Source organism: Engystomops pustulosus, chromosome 7 (assembly GCF_040894005.1).
Source record: "Engystomops pustulosus chromosome 7, aEngPut4.maternal, whole genome shotgun sequence".
In the NCBI taxonomy this organism is placed as follows: domain Eukaryota; kingdom Metazoa; phylum Chordata; class Amphibia; order Anura; family Leptodactylidae; genus Engystomops; species Engystomops pustulosus.
In genome coordinates this window covers 178,529,991-178,545,200 of record NC_092417.1, presented here as the reverse complement: position 1 = coordinate 178,545,200, position 15,210 = coordinate 178,529,991, and the positions used below count along the sequence as shown (strand labels likewise).

Below are 15,210 nucleotides of genomic sequence, written 5' to 3'. Positions count from 1 at the left end.
ATGAGAGAGCGAGACTGTCCCCCCCATATATACATGAGAGAGCAAGACTGTCCCCCCCATATATAATGAGAGAGCGAGACTGCCCCCCCCCCATATATACATGAGAGCGAGACTGTCCCCCCCATATATACATGAGAGAGCGAGACTGTCCCCCCCCATATATACATGAGAGAGCGAGACTGCCCCCCCCATATATACATGAGAGAGCGAGACTGTCCCCCCCATATATACATGAGAGAGCGAGACTGTCCCCCCCCCATATATACGTGAGAGAGCGAGACTGTCCCCCCCCCATATATACATGAGAGAGCGAGACCTGCCCCCCCCCATATATACATGAGAGAGCGAGACTGTCCCCCCCCCATATATACATGAGAGAGCGAGACTGTCCCCCCCCATATATACATGAGAGCGAGACTGTCCCCCCCCATATATACATGAGAGAGCGAGACTGTCCCCCCCCATATATACATGAGAGAGCGAGACTGTCCCCCCCCATATATACATGAGAGAGCGAGACTGTCCCCCCCCCCCCCATATATACATGAGAGAGCGAGACTGTCCCCCCCCCCCCCCATATATACATGAGAGAGCGAGACCTCCCCCCCCCCATATACACATGAGAGAGCGAGAGGCAGAGGGTGAGTAACATCTGGTGGGGGTCATGGGGTCAGTAACATCTGGTGGGGGTCAGGGGGTCAGTAACATCTGGTGGGGGTCAGTAACATCTGGTGGGGGTCAGTAACATCTGGTGGGGGTCAGGGGGTCAGTAACATCTGGTGGGGGTCAGGGGGTCAGTAACATCTGGTGGGGGTCAGTAACATCTGGTGGGGGTCAGGGGGTCAGTAACATCTGGTGGGGGTCAGGGGGTCAGTAACATCTGGTGGGGGTCAGTAACATCTGGTGGGGGTCAGGGGGGTCAGTAACATCTGGTGGGGGTCAGGGGGTCAGTAACATCTGGTGGGGGTCAGTAACATCTGGTGGGGGTCAGGGGGGTCAGTAACATCTGGTGGGGGTCAGGGGGTCAGTAACATCTGGTGGGGGTCAGTAACATCTGGTGGGGGTCAGGGGGTCAGTAACATCTGGTGGGGGTCAGTAACATCTGGTGGGGGTCAGGGGGTCAGTAACATCTGGTGGGGGTCAGGGGGTCAGTAACATCTGGTGGGGGTCAGTAACATCTGGTGGGGGTCAGGGGGTCAGTAACATCTGGTGGGGGTCAGGGGGTCAGTAACATCTGGTGGGGGTCAGGGGGTCAGTAACATCTGGTGGGGGTCAGTAACATCTGGTGGGGGTCAGGGGGTCAGTAACATCTGGTGGGGGTCAGGGGGTCAGTAACATCTGGTGGGGGTCAGGGGGTCAGTAACATCTGGTGGGGGTCAGTAACATCTGGTGGGGGTCAGTAACATCTTGTGGGGGTCAGGGGGGTCAGTAACATCTGGTGGGGGTCAGGGGGGTCAGTAACCTCTGGTGGGCGTCAGGGGGTCAGTAACCTCTGGTGGGGGTCAGGGGGTCAGTAACCTCTGGTGGGGGTCAGGGGGTCAGTAACATCTGGTGGGGGTCAGGGGGTCAGTAACATCTGGTGGGGGTCAGTAACATCTGGTGGGGGTCAGGGGGTCAGTAACATCTGGTGGGGGTCAGGGGGTCAGTAACATCTGGTGGGGGTCAGTAACATCTGGTGGGGGTCAGGGGGTCAGTAACATCTGGTGGGGGTCAGGGGGTCAGTAACATCTGGTGGGGGTCAGTAACATCTGGTGGGGGTCAGGGGGTCAGTAACATCTGGTGGGGGTCAGGGGGTCAGTAACATCTGGTGGGGGTCAGTAACATCTGGTGGGGGTCAGGGGGGTCAGTAACATCTGGTGGGGGTCAGGGGGTCAGTAACATCTGGTGGGGGTCAGTAACATCTGGTGGGGGTCAGGGGGGTCAGTAACATCTGGTGGGGGTCAGGGGGTCAGTAACATCTGGTGGGGGTCAGTAACATCTGGTGGGGGTCAGGGGGTCAGTAACATCTGGTGGGGGTCAGGGGGTCAGTAACATCTGGTGGGGGTCAGTAACATCTGGTGGGGGTCAGGGGGTCAGTAACATCTGGTGGGGGTCAGTAACATCTGGTGGGGGTCAGTAACATCTGGTGGGGGTCAGTAACATCTGGTGGGGGTCAGGGGGTCAGTAACATCTGGTGGGGGTCAGGGGGTCAGTAACATCTGGTGGGGGTCAGTAACATCTGGTGGGGGTCAGGGGGTCAGTAACATCTGGTGGGGGTCAGGGGGTCAGTAACATCTGGTGGGGGTCAGGGGGTCAGTAACATCTGGTGGGGGTCAGGGGGTCAGTAACATCTGGTGGGGGTCAGGGGGTCAGTAACATCTGGTGGGGGTCAGGGGGTCAGTAACATCTGGTGGGGGTCAGTAACATCTGGTGGGGGTCAGTAACATCTTGTGGGGGTCAGGGGGGTCAGTAACATCTGGTGGGGGTCAGGGGGGTCAGTAACCTCTGGTGGGCGTCAGGGGGTCAGTAACCTCTGGTGGGGGTCAGGGGGTCAGTAACATCTGGTGGGGGTCAGGGGGTCAGTAACATCTGGTGGGGGTCAGGGGGTCAGTAACATCTGGTGGGGGTCAGTAACATCTGGTGGGGGTCAGGGGGTCAGTAACATCTGGTGGGGGTCAGGGGGTCAGTAACATCTGGTGGGGGTCAGTAACATCTGGTGGGGGTCAGGGGGTCAGTAACATCTGGTGGGGGTCAGTAACATCTGGTGGGGGTCAGTAACATCTGGTGGGGGTCAGGGGGTCAGTAACATCTGGTGGGGGTCAGGGGGTCAGTAACATCTGGTGGGGGTCAGTAATATCTGCTGTCTCTGATCACTAATCAGTGTCCTGTTCTGTAATCATCTGATCGATACGTTTCCCATACAACGGAATCTTCATGTCCGCAAAACAACAGATGATCAGTAACCATGTTTATGTTGCGATTTGTAACATTTTAATTCCAGGATTGTAGCTTCTCCGTGTGTAATGGGAGCGTGTCCTCACACTGCTGTGCTCTGTGCTCTCTATGCCGAGTTGCTCCACAACCCCTTCGCACTGTTTGAAAGCTGTAGCTGGCTAGTTGAATGACTCGGCTCACTTTGATCCAAGGGGCTGTGGAACAGCTCAATGTACAGAGCACAGCAGTGTGAGGATACTCCCTGATGCTACAATTTTGGAATATAAATCCATATATCACAGTCCTGCTGCTACTAATAACATACACAAAGGTCTGATTACACATCTCACCAGGGACAATACAGAACACTGGCTGCAGAGAGCACAGAGCACAGCAGTGTGAGGTATGATTACACATCTCTCCAGGGACAATACATAACACTGGCTGCAGAGAGCACAGAGCACAGCAGTGTGAGGTCTGATTACACATCTCTCCAGGGACAATACATAACACTGGCTGCAGAGAGCACAGAGCACAGCAGTGTGAGGTCTGATTACACAGCTCTCCAGGGACAATACATAACACTGGCTGCAGAGAGCACAGAGCACAGCAGTGTGAGGTCTGATTACACATCTCTCCAGGGACAATACATAACACTGGCTGCAGAGAGCACAGAGCACAGCAGTGTGAGGTCTGATTATACCTCTCTCCAGGGACAATACATAACACTGGCTGCAGAGAGCACAGAGCACAGCAGTGTGAGGTCTGATTACACATCTCTCCAGGGACAATACATAACACTGGCTGCAGAGAGCACAGAGCACAGCAGTGTGAGGTCTGATTATACCTCTCTCCAGGGACAATACATAACACTGGCTGCAGAGAGCACAGAGCACAGCAGTGTGAGGTCTGATTACACATCTCTCCAGGGACAGTACATAACACTGGCTGCAGAGAGCACAGAGCACAGCAGTGTGAGGTGTGATTACACATCTCTCCAGGGACAATACATAACACTGTCTGCAGAGAGCACAGAGCACAGCAGTGTGAGGACTGATTACACATCTCTCCAGGGACAATACATAACACTGGCTGCAGAGAGCACAGCAGTGTGAGGTCTGATTACACATCTCTCCAGGGACAATACATAACACTGGCTGCAGAGAGCACAGAGCACAGCAGTGTGAGGTCTGATTACACATCTCTCCAGGGACAATACATAACACTGGCTGCACAGAGCACAGAGCACAGCAGTGTGAGGTCTGATTACACATCTCTCCAGGGACAATACATAACACTGGCTGCAGGGAGCACAGAGCACAGCAGTGTGAGGTCTGATTACACATCTCTCCAGGGACAGTACATAACACTGGCTGCAGAGAGCACAGAGCACAGCAGTGTGAGGTCTGATTACACATCTCTCCAGGGACAATACATAACACTGTCTGCAGAGAGCACAGAGCACAGCAGTGTGAGGACTGATTACACATCTCTCCAGGGACAATACATAACACTGGCTGCAGAGAGCACAGAGCACAGCAGTGTGAGGTCTGATTACACATCTCTCCAGGGACAATACATAACACTGGCTGCAGAGAGCACAGAGCACAGCAGTGTGAGGTCTGATTACACATCTCTCCAGGGACAATACATAACACTGGCTGCAGAGAGCACAGAGCACAGCAGTGTGAGGTCTGATTACACATCTCTCCAGGGACAATACATAACACTGGCTGCACAGAGCACAGAGCACAGCAGTGTGAGGTCTGATTACACACCTCTCCAGGGATAATACATAACACTGGCTGCAGAGAGCACAGAGCACAGCAGTGTGAGGTCTGATTACACATCTCTCCAGGGACAATACATAACACTGGCTGCAGAGAGCACAGAGCACAGCAGTGTGAGGTCTGATTACACATATCTCCAGGGACAATACATAACACTGGCTGCAGTCTGTATGGTCACACCTACTGATAGGTTCCCTTTGACCTTAATCAGATCCTTACTGGATTCGGATATATTGGACTCTGTACGGATCTTGGTATTGTGCACATTTGGATGAGTTCTCCTCTTCTCGGCGCTGACCTCTGCCCCCGGGTAGATCTCTGGTTCTGATCGGATTGTGTACATGCCGGAGCGTTGTCATTGGAAATCTATAGTATCCGGAGACGAGTTGTCTATTGATCCCTGTAAATGGTTCATTGGAGGCGGCCATCGTCCTGCGCTTCCCCCCGCCTCCAGCAGGTGGCAGTATGAGCGTTTTGTGGTTGCAGACCGTTTCGCCTGCTTTGCTCTCTGATAAATGGATCGACTTGTTTACTGTTTCACATCTGAGAAGCGAAGACAAGGAGGATGTGTAAATAATCTGCAGACTCCATCCTCAGGCGCTACACGAGGGGCATGACCCAGATGTGCTGCCGGGCGCGGTGCCGCCTGTCAGGTCCGCAGCTTGTTACAGGTTCTGCTAATAAAGCTCAATCCTGGCGTAGAAGTCCATACAATAGTCCAATCTACTTTATGTATCCAGTGTATTTAAAGGGAACCTATCAGCAGCTGTGACCATATAGACTGCAGCCAGTGTTATGTATTGTCCCTGGAGAGATGTGTAATCAGACCTCACACTGCTGTGCTCTGTGCTCCCTGCAGCCAGTGTTATGTATTGTCCCTGGAGAGATGTGTAATCAGACCTCACACTGCTGTGCTCTGTGCTCTCTGCAGCCAGTGTTATGTATTGTCCCTGGAGAGATGTGTAATCAGACCTCACACTGCTGTGCTCTCTGCAGCCAGTGTTATGTATTGTCCCTGGAGAGATGTGTAATCAGACCTCACACTGCTGTGCTCTGTGCTCTCTGCAGCCAGTGTTATGTATTGTCCCTGGAGAGCTGTGTAATCAGACCTCACACTGCTGTGCTCTGTGCTCTCTGCAGCCAGTGTTATGTATTGTCCCTGGAGAGATGTGTAATCAGACCTCACACTGCTGTGCTCTGTGCTCTCTGCAGCCAGTGTTATGTATTGTCCCTGGAGAGATGTGTAATCAGACCTCACACTGCTGTGCTCTGTGCTCTCTGCAGCCAGTGTTATGTATTGTCCCTGGAGAGATGTGTAATCATTCCTCACACTGCTGTGCTCTGTGCAGCAAGTGTTATGTATTGTCCCTGGAGAGATGTGTAATCAGACCTCACACTGCTGTGCTCTGTGCTCTCTGCAGCCAGTGTTATGTATTGTCCCTGGAGAGATGTGTAATCAGACCTCACACTGCTGTGCTCTGTGCTCTCTGCAGCCAGTGTTATGTATTGTCCCTGGAGAGATGTGTAATCAGACCTCACACTGCTGTGCTCTGTGCTCTCTGCAGCCAGTGTTATGTATTGTGCCTGGAGAGATGTGTAATCAGACCTCACACTGCTGTGCTCTGTGCTCTCTGCAGCCAGTGTTATGTATTGTGCCTGGAGAGATGTGTAATCAGACCTCACACTGCTGTGCTCTGTGCTCTCTGCAGCCAGTGTTATGTACTGTCTCTAAAGAGATGTGTAATCAGACCTCACACTGCTGTGCTCTGTGCTCTCTGCAGCCAGTGTTATGTACAGTCCCTGGAGAGATGTGTAATCAGACCTCACACTGCTGTGCTCTGTGCTCTCTGCAGCCAGTGTTATGTACAGTCCCTGGAGAGATGTGTAATCAGTCCTCACACTACTGTGCTCTGTGCTCTCTGCAGCCAGTGTTATGTATTGTCCCTGGAGAGATGTGTAATCAGACCTCACACTGCTGTGCTCTCTGCAGCCAGTGTTATGTACTGTCCCTGGAGAGATGTGTAATCAGACCTCACACTGCTGTGCTCTGTGCTCTCTGCAGCCAGTGTTATGTATTGTCCCTGGAGAGATGTGTAATCAGACCTCACACTGCTGTGCTCTGTGCTCTCTGCAGCCAGTGTTATGTATTGTCCCTGGAGAGATGTGTAATCAGACCTCACACTGCTGTGCTCTCTGCAGCCAGTGTTATGTATTGTCCCTGGAGAGATGTGTAATCAGACCTCACACTGCTGTGCTCTGTGCACTCTGCAGCCAGTGTTATGTATTGTCCCTGGAGAGATGTGTAATCAGACCTCACACTGCTGTTCTCTGTGCTCTCTGCAGCCAGTGTTATGTATTGTCCCTGGAGAGATGTGTAATCAGACCTCACACTGCTGTGCTCTGTGCTCTCTGCAGCCAGTGTTATGTATTGTCCCTGGAGAGATGTGTAATCAGACCTCACACTGCTGTGCTCTGTGCTCTCTGCAGCCAGTGTTATGTACTGTCTCTAAAGAGATGTGTAATCAGACCTCACACTGCTGTGCTCTGTGCTCTCTGCAGCCAGTGTTATGTATTGTCCCTGGAGAGATGTGTAATCAGACCTCACACTGCTGTGCTCTGTGCTCTCTGCAGCCAGTGTTATGTATTGTCCCTGGAGAGATGTGTAATCAGACCTCACACTGCTGTGCTCTGTGCTCTCTGCAGCCAGTGTTATGTATTGTCCCTGGAGAGATGTGTAATCAGACCTCACACTGCTGTGCTCTGTGCTCTCTGCAGCCAGTGTTATGTACAGTCCCTGGAGAGATGTGTAATCAGACCTCACACTGCTGTGCTCTGTGCTCTCTGCCGCCAGTGTTATGTATTGTCCCTGGAGAGATGTGTAATCAGACCTCACACTGCTGTGCTCTGTGCTCTCTGCAGCCAGTGTTATGTGTTGTCCCTGGAGAGATGTGTAATCAGACCTCACACTGCTGTGCTCTGTGCTCTCTGCAGCCAGTGTTATGTACAGTCCCTGGAGAGATGTGTAATCAGACCTCACACTGCTGTGCTCTGTGCTCTCTGCAGCCAGTGTTATGTACAGTCCCTGGAGAGATGTGTAATCAGACCTCACACTGCTGTGCTCTGTGCTCTCTGCAGCCAGTGTTATGTACAGTCCCTGGAGAGATGTGTAATCAAACCTCACACTGCTGTGCTCTGTGCTCTCTGCAGCCAGTGTTATGTACAGTCCCTGGAGAGATGTGTTATCAGACCTCACACTGCTGTGCTCTATGCTCTCTGCAGCCAGTGTTATGTATTGTCCCTGGAGAGATGTGTAATCAGACCTCACACTGCTGTGCTCTGTGCTCTCTGCAGCCAGTGTTATGTATTGTCCCTGGAGAGATGTGTAATCAGACCTCACACTGCTGTGCTCTGTGCTCTCTGCAGCCAGTGTTCTGTATTGTCCCTGGAGAGATGTGTAATCAGACCTCACACTGCTGTGCTCTGTGCTCTCTGCAGCCAGTGTTATGTATTGTCCCTGGAGAGATGTGTAATCAGACCTTACACTGCTGTGCTCTGTGCTCTCTGCAGCCAGTGTTATGTATTGTCCCTGGAGAGATGTGTTATCTCTCCAGGGACAAAGCTTAATACTGGCAGAGGAGAGCAAAGCAGTGTGAGGACATACGCCCAGTTAAATATAGATTTATATTCCAAGATTGTAGCTTCTCTAAGTGCACAGTCCTGCTGCTACTAAAAACACACACAAAGGTATAAATTCTGCCTGTGTCTCAGAAATGTTAGTACAGGGGAGCCTTTCCTCACACTGCTGTGCACAGAGCTAAGAGCACAGCAGTGTGAGGACACCCCCAATCCTGAAATATAAATCTATATATCACAGTCCTGCTGCTACTAACCACATACAGAAAGTTCTGATTACACATCTCTTCAGGATATATACATAACACTGGCTGCAGTCTACCTGACTTTAAAGGGGTTGGCTGTGGTGACAGGACCCCTTAAAATGCGTCTGTATAATATTATAGCACTAACCAAGCGTTCTGTTGTCTCATACAGGGACGCTCTGCGAGTTGTATCACAGAAGGGGGACACGGCGGGGAAGGTGGTGCAGCCGGGCCCTGCCATACAACCTGCAGCAGCAGTAACCCCGCAGCAGCCTGCGCCTCCAGCAGTGGGTCTCCAGCGCCCCGCAGAGCCTCCTATATCAATCCCTGGGAAGCCCCCAGCTCCGGTAAGAAATCCTGCAAACATCTATTAGATCTATTATCGTCTATGTATCACATCTGTTATACTACAAGAATAACCTGAAACCATTAACTAAATCTTGATAAAGTTGCATGATGGTGCATTTTTCTGAAGTTAAAACTGTTATACAACAAAATTCAGTGCAGGGATTTCATAAATTACTGATAGGTGAATGTCCACCCTGTTGAATCTAATCACCCATCAGTTACACTTCAATAACAACCTAAAAAAAGTTAATAAAATCAAGTGAATGTTGCATGAAGGTGCATTTTTGTGCCATTAAAGCCGTTGCATAACATAATTTAGTGCATAGCTGATGGGTGAAGGTTCACCCTATTTATGCAGTCACCCATCAGTTATACTTTAAGAAAAACCTAAAAGAATAAAGTCAAGTGAAAGTTGCATGAAGGTACATTTCCTGAAATCAAAGCGGTTTCTTAAACCTCTGAAGGGAGAAGGTTTACTTTCTTGATTACGATCATCCATCAGTTACACTTGAAATGAAAGCCAAAAGAATAGACAAAATCAAGTAAAAGTTGCATGAAGGTACATTTTTCTTCAGATATGTAAGATATTTTACACAATGTCAGTTCTGTGTATAGCTTATATGGTATTTCATAAACCAATGATTGGTTAAGGCCTGTTCTAACTTTTGCTACTGTACATACGGTATAATACAAAGGTGGCGCTAAATAGCAAGTTGCATGACGGTTTGTTTAGTTCAAGCATTTCCAAACTGAAATCTGTGCTGCTGAAATGGCAAGATAGGCCTTCACCTATCTTAATGAAGGCAGACTTGTATCTTATTTAATAAAATAGACCTACAAAATAAAGAAAATATTGTGCATGTTGCATGACGGTTGTTTAATTAAAACTTTCTCTAATCTATGCAGCTGAAAGCAATTAAAAAAAAAAACTGCAAGAGGAGTTCAGTTGTGTTCAATAAACACAGACCACATGTGCTGTATTACAAAAGTGACCTACAAAATAAATAAAATGATGTACAAGTTGCATGAGGGTTTGTTTAGTTAAAGCTTTTACACATCTGTGCAGCTGAAAGCATTAAAAAAAAAAAACCCTTTGGGTGAAGCTCTAATATTTTGATGGCGCCTATTTATGTTACATGACCAAAGTGTATTAAATAAGATGCAAGTTGCATGACGGCGCACTTTCTGGTTGTTAAAGCTTTGTTCTGTATGTAATAAGATGCTGATTTTAGGATGTCTTTTCTAATGCTGGCGGCTACCGCATGTCTGTTATACTACTAGGATGCCCTTAAGAGAATAAGAAAAATCCTGTACATATTGCAGGATGGCGCACATATATACGTAGACATAGGGAATAGAGGCCAGCAGACAGTATCTTTCCTGTATCACCAGCTCTCACTGTCCCTTTAAGTGTTGTATTGCCGGAGGTGTCCGCTGACTACGACCACGCGCGACGCCCGCTGCGCTGACGTTTTTTGTGAATATTTTATCTTTCTCGCTCTAATTTTTGCTTCCAGGGAACATTCACTGAAATACCAACCAGCAACATCCGAAAGGTCATCGCCAAGAGGCTCACGGAATCCAAATCCACCATCCCGCACGCCTACGCCAGCGCCGACTGCGACCTGGGGGCCGTCCTCAGGCTCAGGAAGGAGCTGGCCAAAGGTCAGTCAGCGGCTCCTTAAAGGGAGTGCGGTGCCAGCAAAACTGTTAAGATCAGTGTTTTGTACGAAAAGTGAGCCCCTAGTGGCCAAACTTGAGAGATCTGATTGGGTACTGCTTAAAGGGTGCGTCCTCTTAAAGGGGTTCTCTCAAAATATTGACTTATTACCTCTACTGAAGGAAGGAGTCTAATCACTAACCATGAGAATGGAGCGATGCTTGTGAATCTAGGGATAACCCAAGAGGGAGGTCGGGAGAGAGCAAAATAATAATAATAATAATGTAACTCCACTTATGTGGGTTCAGAAAGCAATATATACAGAGCTAAGAGCACAGCAGTGTGAGGACACGCCCCCAGTGCACTTTGTGAAGTTTTAATCCTGGAATATAAATACATATCTAACAGTTCTGCTGCTACTAACAACATACACAAAGGTCTGATTATACATCTCTCCAGGGACAATATATAACACTGGCTGCAGAGAGCACAGAGCACAGCAGTGTGAGGTCTGATTACACATCTCTCCAGGGACAATACATAACACTGGCTGCAGAGAGCACAGAGCACAGCAGTGTGAGGTCTGATTACACATCTCTCCAGGGACAGTACATAACACTGGCTGCAGAGAGCACAGAGCACAGCAGTGTGAGGTCTGATTACACATCTCTCCAGGGACAATACATAACACTGACTGCAGAGAGCACAGAGCACAGCAGTGTGAGGTCTGATTACACATCTCTCCAGGGACAATACATAACACTGGCTGCAGGGAGCACAGAGCACAGCAGTGTGAGGTCTGATTACACATCTCTCCAGGGACAATACATAACACTGGCTGCAGAGAGCACAGAGCACAGCAGTGTGAGGTCTGATTACACATCTCTCCATGGGCAATACATAACACTGGCTGCAGAGAGCAGAGAGCACAGCAGTGTGAGGTCTGATTACACATCTCTCCAGGGACAATACATAACACTGGCTGCAGAGAGCACAGAGCACAGCAGTGTGAGGTCTGATTACACATCTCTCCAGGGACAATACATAACACTGGCTGCAGAGAGCACAGAGCACAGCAGTGTGAGGTCTGATTACACATCTCTCCAGGGACAATACATAACACTGGCTGCAGAGAGCACAGAGCACAGCAGTGTGAGGTCTGATTACACATCTCTCCAGGGACAATACATAACACTGGTTGCAGAGAGTACAGAGCACAGCAGTGTGAGGTCTGATTACACATCTCTCCAGGGACAATACATAACACTGGCTGCAGAGAGCACAGAGCACAGCAGTGTGAGGTCTGATTACACATCTCTCCAGGGACAATACATAACACTGGCTGCAGAGAGCACAGAGCACAGCAGTGTGAGGTCTGATTACACATCTCTCCAGGGACAATACATAACACTGACTGCAGAGAGCACAGAGCACAGCAGTGTGAGGACACGGTCCCTGTATACTAATAGAAGCTACAATCCTGGAATATAAATCTGTATCTGTTGGCTGCAGTTTAAAGTCCAGGTTGGTCTCTTACTGTAAGGCAATTGGCTCCATTTGGGATCCACTTAAAGACTCCGCCCACATGGTCATGTGATATTACTCCCAATAAGTCATTTTTGGCTGGACCTCCCCTTTAAGGTTAGAGGAAAGTTTGCAAATCAAACACAAAGCAAAATACCCATTTGTTTAGCAGCTAAGACCTAAAATCTTCCCCTTTAATGCGCCGTCCAGGAAGGGGTTACTATGAATAGAGATTTGCCTCCATACATTGTAGATTATTCCATCAGATTATTCCGTATAATGTGATGTATAATCCGAGCGCTGGGCTCAGGGCTAATGGAGGCTTTACCCTCCCGCTGCTGCCATCTACTAGAGGCGCAATGTATCAGGTGACGGGACGCAGCCAAAGACCCCAGACTGCACGGAGCGGAGCCGGAACAGCAGAAATCCTAAATCCATGTGTCTCCCCTTCCCCCCCCCCCCCACCTTCCCACAAGATTCCTCAATATTACAGGGCAAAACACATTCCCCACACGTGAGGCATCTAACGAGAGCGAATGATAGTTCTCTTGGGGTATGGGAATAAGAAAAAATTAAATGGGCGCTCCAGATGATTCCTAGTGTGTTTTAAAGGGATCTGTCAGCAGATGTGACCATACAGACTGCAGCCAGTGTTATGTATTGTCCCTGGAGAGATGTGTAATCAGACCTCACACTGCTGTGCTCTGTGCTCTCTGCAGCCAGTGTTATGTATTGTCCCTGGAGAGATGTGTAATCAGACCTCACACTGCTGTGCTCTGTGCTCTCTGCAGCCAGTGTTATGTATTATCCCTGGAGAGATGTGTAATCAGACCTCACACTGCTGTGCTCTGTGCTCTCTGCAGCCAGTGTTATGTATTGTCCCTGGAGAGATGTGTAATCAGACCTCACACTGCTGTGCTCTGTGCTCTCTGCAGCCAGTGTTATGTATTGTCCCTGGAGAGATGTGTAATCAGACCTCACACTGCTGTGCTCTGTGCTCTCTACAGCCAGTGTTATGTACTGTCACTAGAGAGATGTGTAATCAGACCTCACACTGCTGTGCTCTGTGCTCTCTGCAGCCAGTGTTATGTATTGTCCCTGGAGAGATGTGTAATCAGACCTCACACTGCTGTGCTCTGTGCTCTCTGCAGCCAGTGTTATGTATTGTCCCTGGAGAGATGTGTAATCAGACCTCACACTGCTGTGCTCTGTGCTCTCTGCAGCCAGTGTTATGTATTGTCCCTGGAGAGATGTGTAATCAGACCTCACACTGCTGTGCTCTGTGCTCTCTGCAGCCAGTGTTATGTATTGTCCCTGGAGAGATGTGTAATCAGACCTCACACTGCTGTGCTCTCTGCAGCCAGTGTTATGTATTGTCCCTGGAGAGATGTGTAATCAGACCTCACACTGCTGTGCTCTGTGCACATGTCCTGATGCTACTTATAACATACACAAAGGTCTGATTACACATCTCTCCAGGGACAGTACATAACACTGGCTGCAGAGAGCACAGAGCACAGCAGTGTGAGGTCTGATTACACATCTCTCCGGGGACAATACATAACACTGGCTGCAGAGAGCACAGAGCACAGCAGTGTGAGGTCTGATTACACATCTCTCCAGGGACAATACACAACACTGGCTGCAGAGAGCACAGAGCACAGCAGTGTGAGGTCTGATTACACATCTCTCCAGGGACAATACATAACACTGGCTGCAGAGAGCACAGAGCACAGCAGTGTGAGGTCTGATTACACATCTCTTCAGGGACAATGCATAACACTGGCTGCAGAGAGCACAGAGCACAGCAGTGTGAGGTATGATTACACATCTCTCCAGGGACAATACATAACACTGGCGGCAGAGAGCACAGAGCACAGCAGTGTGAGGTCTGATTACACATCTCTCCAGGGGTAATACATAACACTGGCTGCAGAGAGCACAGAGCACAGCAGTGTGAGGTCTGATTACACATCTCTCCAGGGACAGTACATAACACTGGCTGTAGAGAGCACAGAGCACAGCAGTGTGAGGTCTGACTACACATCTCTCCAGGGACAGTACATAACACTGGCTGCAGAGAGCACAGAGCACAGCAGTATGAGGTCTGATTACACATCTCTCCAGGGACAGTACATAACACTGGCTGCAGAGAGCACAGAGCACAGCAGTGTGAGGTCTGATTACACATCTCTCCAGGGACAGTACATAACACTGGCTGCAGAGAGCACAGAGCACAGCAGGGTGATGTCTGATTACACATCTCTCCAGGGACAATACATAACACTGGCTGCAGAGAGCACAGAGCACAGCAGTGTGAGGTCTGATTACACATCTCTCCAGGGACAATACATAACACTGGCTGCAGAGAGCACAGAGCACAGCAGTGTGAGGTCTGATTACACATCTCTCCAGGGACAATACATAACACTGGCTGCAGAGAGCACAGAGCACAGCAGTGTGAGGTCTGATTACACATCTCTCCAGGGACAATACATAACACTGGCTGCAGAGAGCACAGAGCACAGCAGTGTGAGGTATGATTACACATCTCTCCAGGGACAATACATAACACTGGCTGCAGAGAGCACAGAGCACAGCAGTGTGAGGTCTGATTACACATCTCTCCAGGGACAATACATAACACTGGCTGCGGAGAGTACAGAGTACAGCAGTGTGAGGTCTGATTACACATCTCTCCAGGGACAGTACATAACACTGGCTGTAGAGAGCACAGAGCACAGCAGTGTGAGGTCTGATTACACATCTCTCCAGGGACAGTACATAACACTGGCTGCAGAGAGTACAGAGCACAGCAGTGTGAGGTCTGATTACACATCTCTCCAGGGACAGTACATAACACTGGCTGTAGAGAGCACAGAGCACAGCAGTGTGAGGTCTGATTACACATCTCTCCAGGGACAGTACATAACACTGGCTGTAGAGAGCACAGAGCACAGCAGTGTGAGGTCTGATTACACATCTCTCCAGGGACAGTACATAACACTGGCTGTAGAGAGTACAGAGCACAGCAGTGTGAGGTCTGATTACACATCTCTCCAGGGACAGTACATAACACTGGCTGTAGAGAGCACAG

The 15,210-nt window shown here is 49.5% G+C and overlaps 1 protein-coding gene across 2 annotated transcripts in view; it reads left to right on the top strand.

Moving 5' to 3' along the window:
• The window catches only part of LOC140071385 (pyruvate dehydrogenase protein X component, mitochondrial-like), an 82,899-nt gene that overhangs the window by 51,404 nt on the left and 16,285 nt on the right, over positions 1-15,210 (top strand). For both annotated transcript variants that reach the window (XM_072119058.1, XM_072119059.1), the window contains exons 6-7: positions 8,754-8,928; positions 10,447-10,594. In XM_072119058.1, the coding sequence (XP_071975159.1) occupies positions 8,754-8,928; positions 10,447-10,594 (323 nt within the window). The remainder of the gene's footprint in view (positions 1-8,753; positions 8,929-10,446; positions 10,595-15,210) is intronic.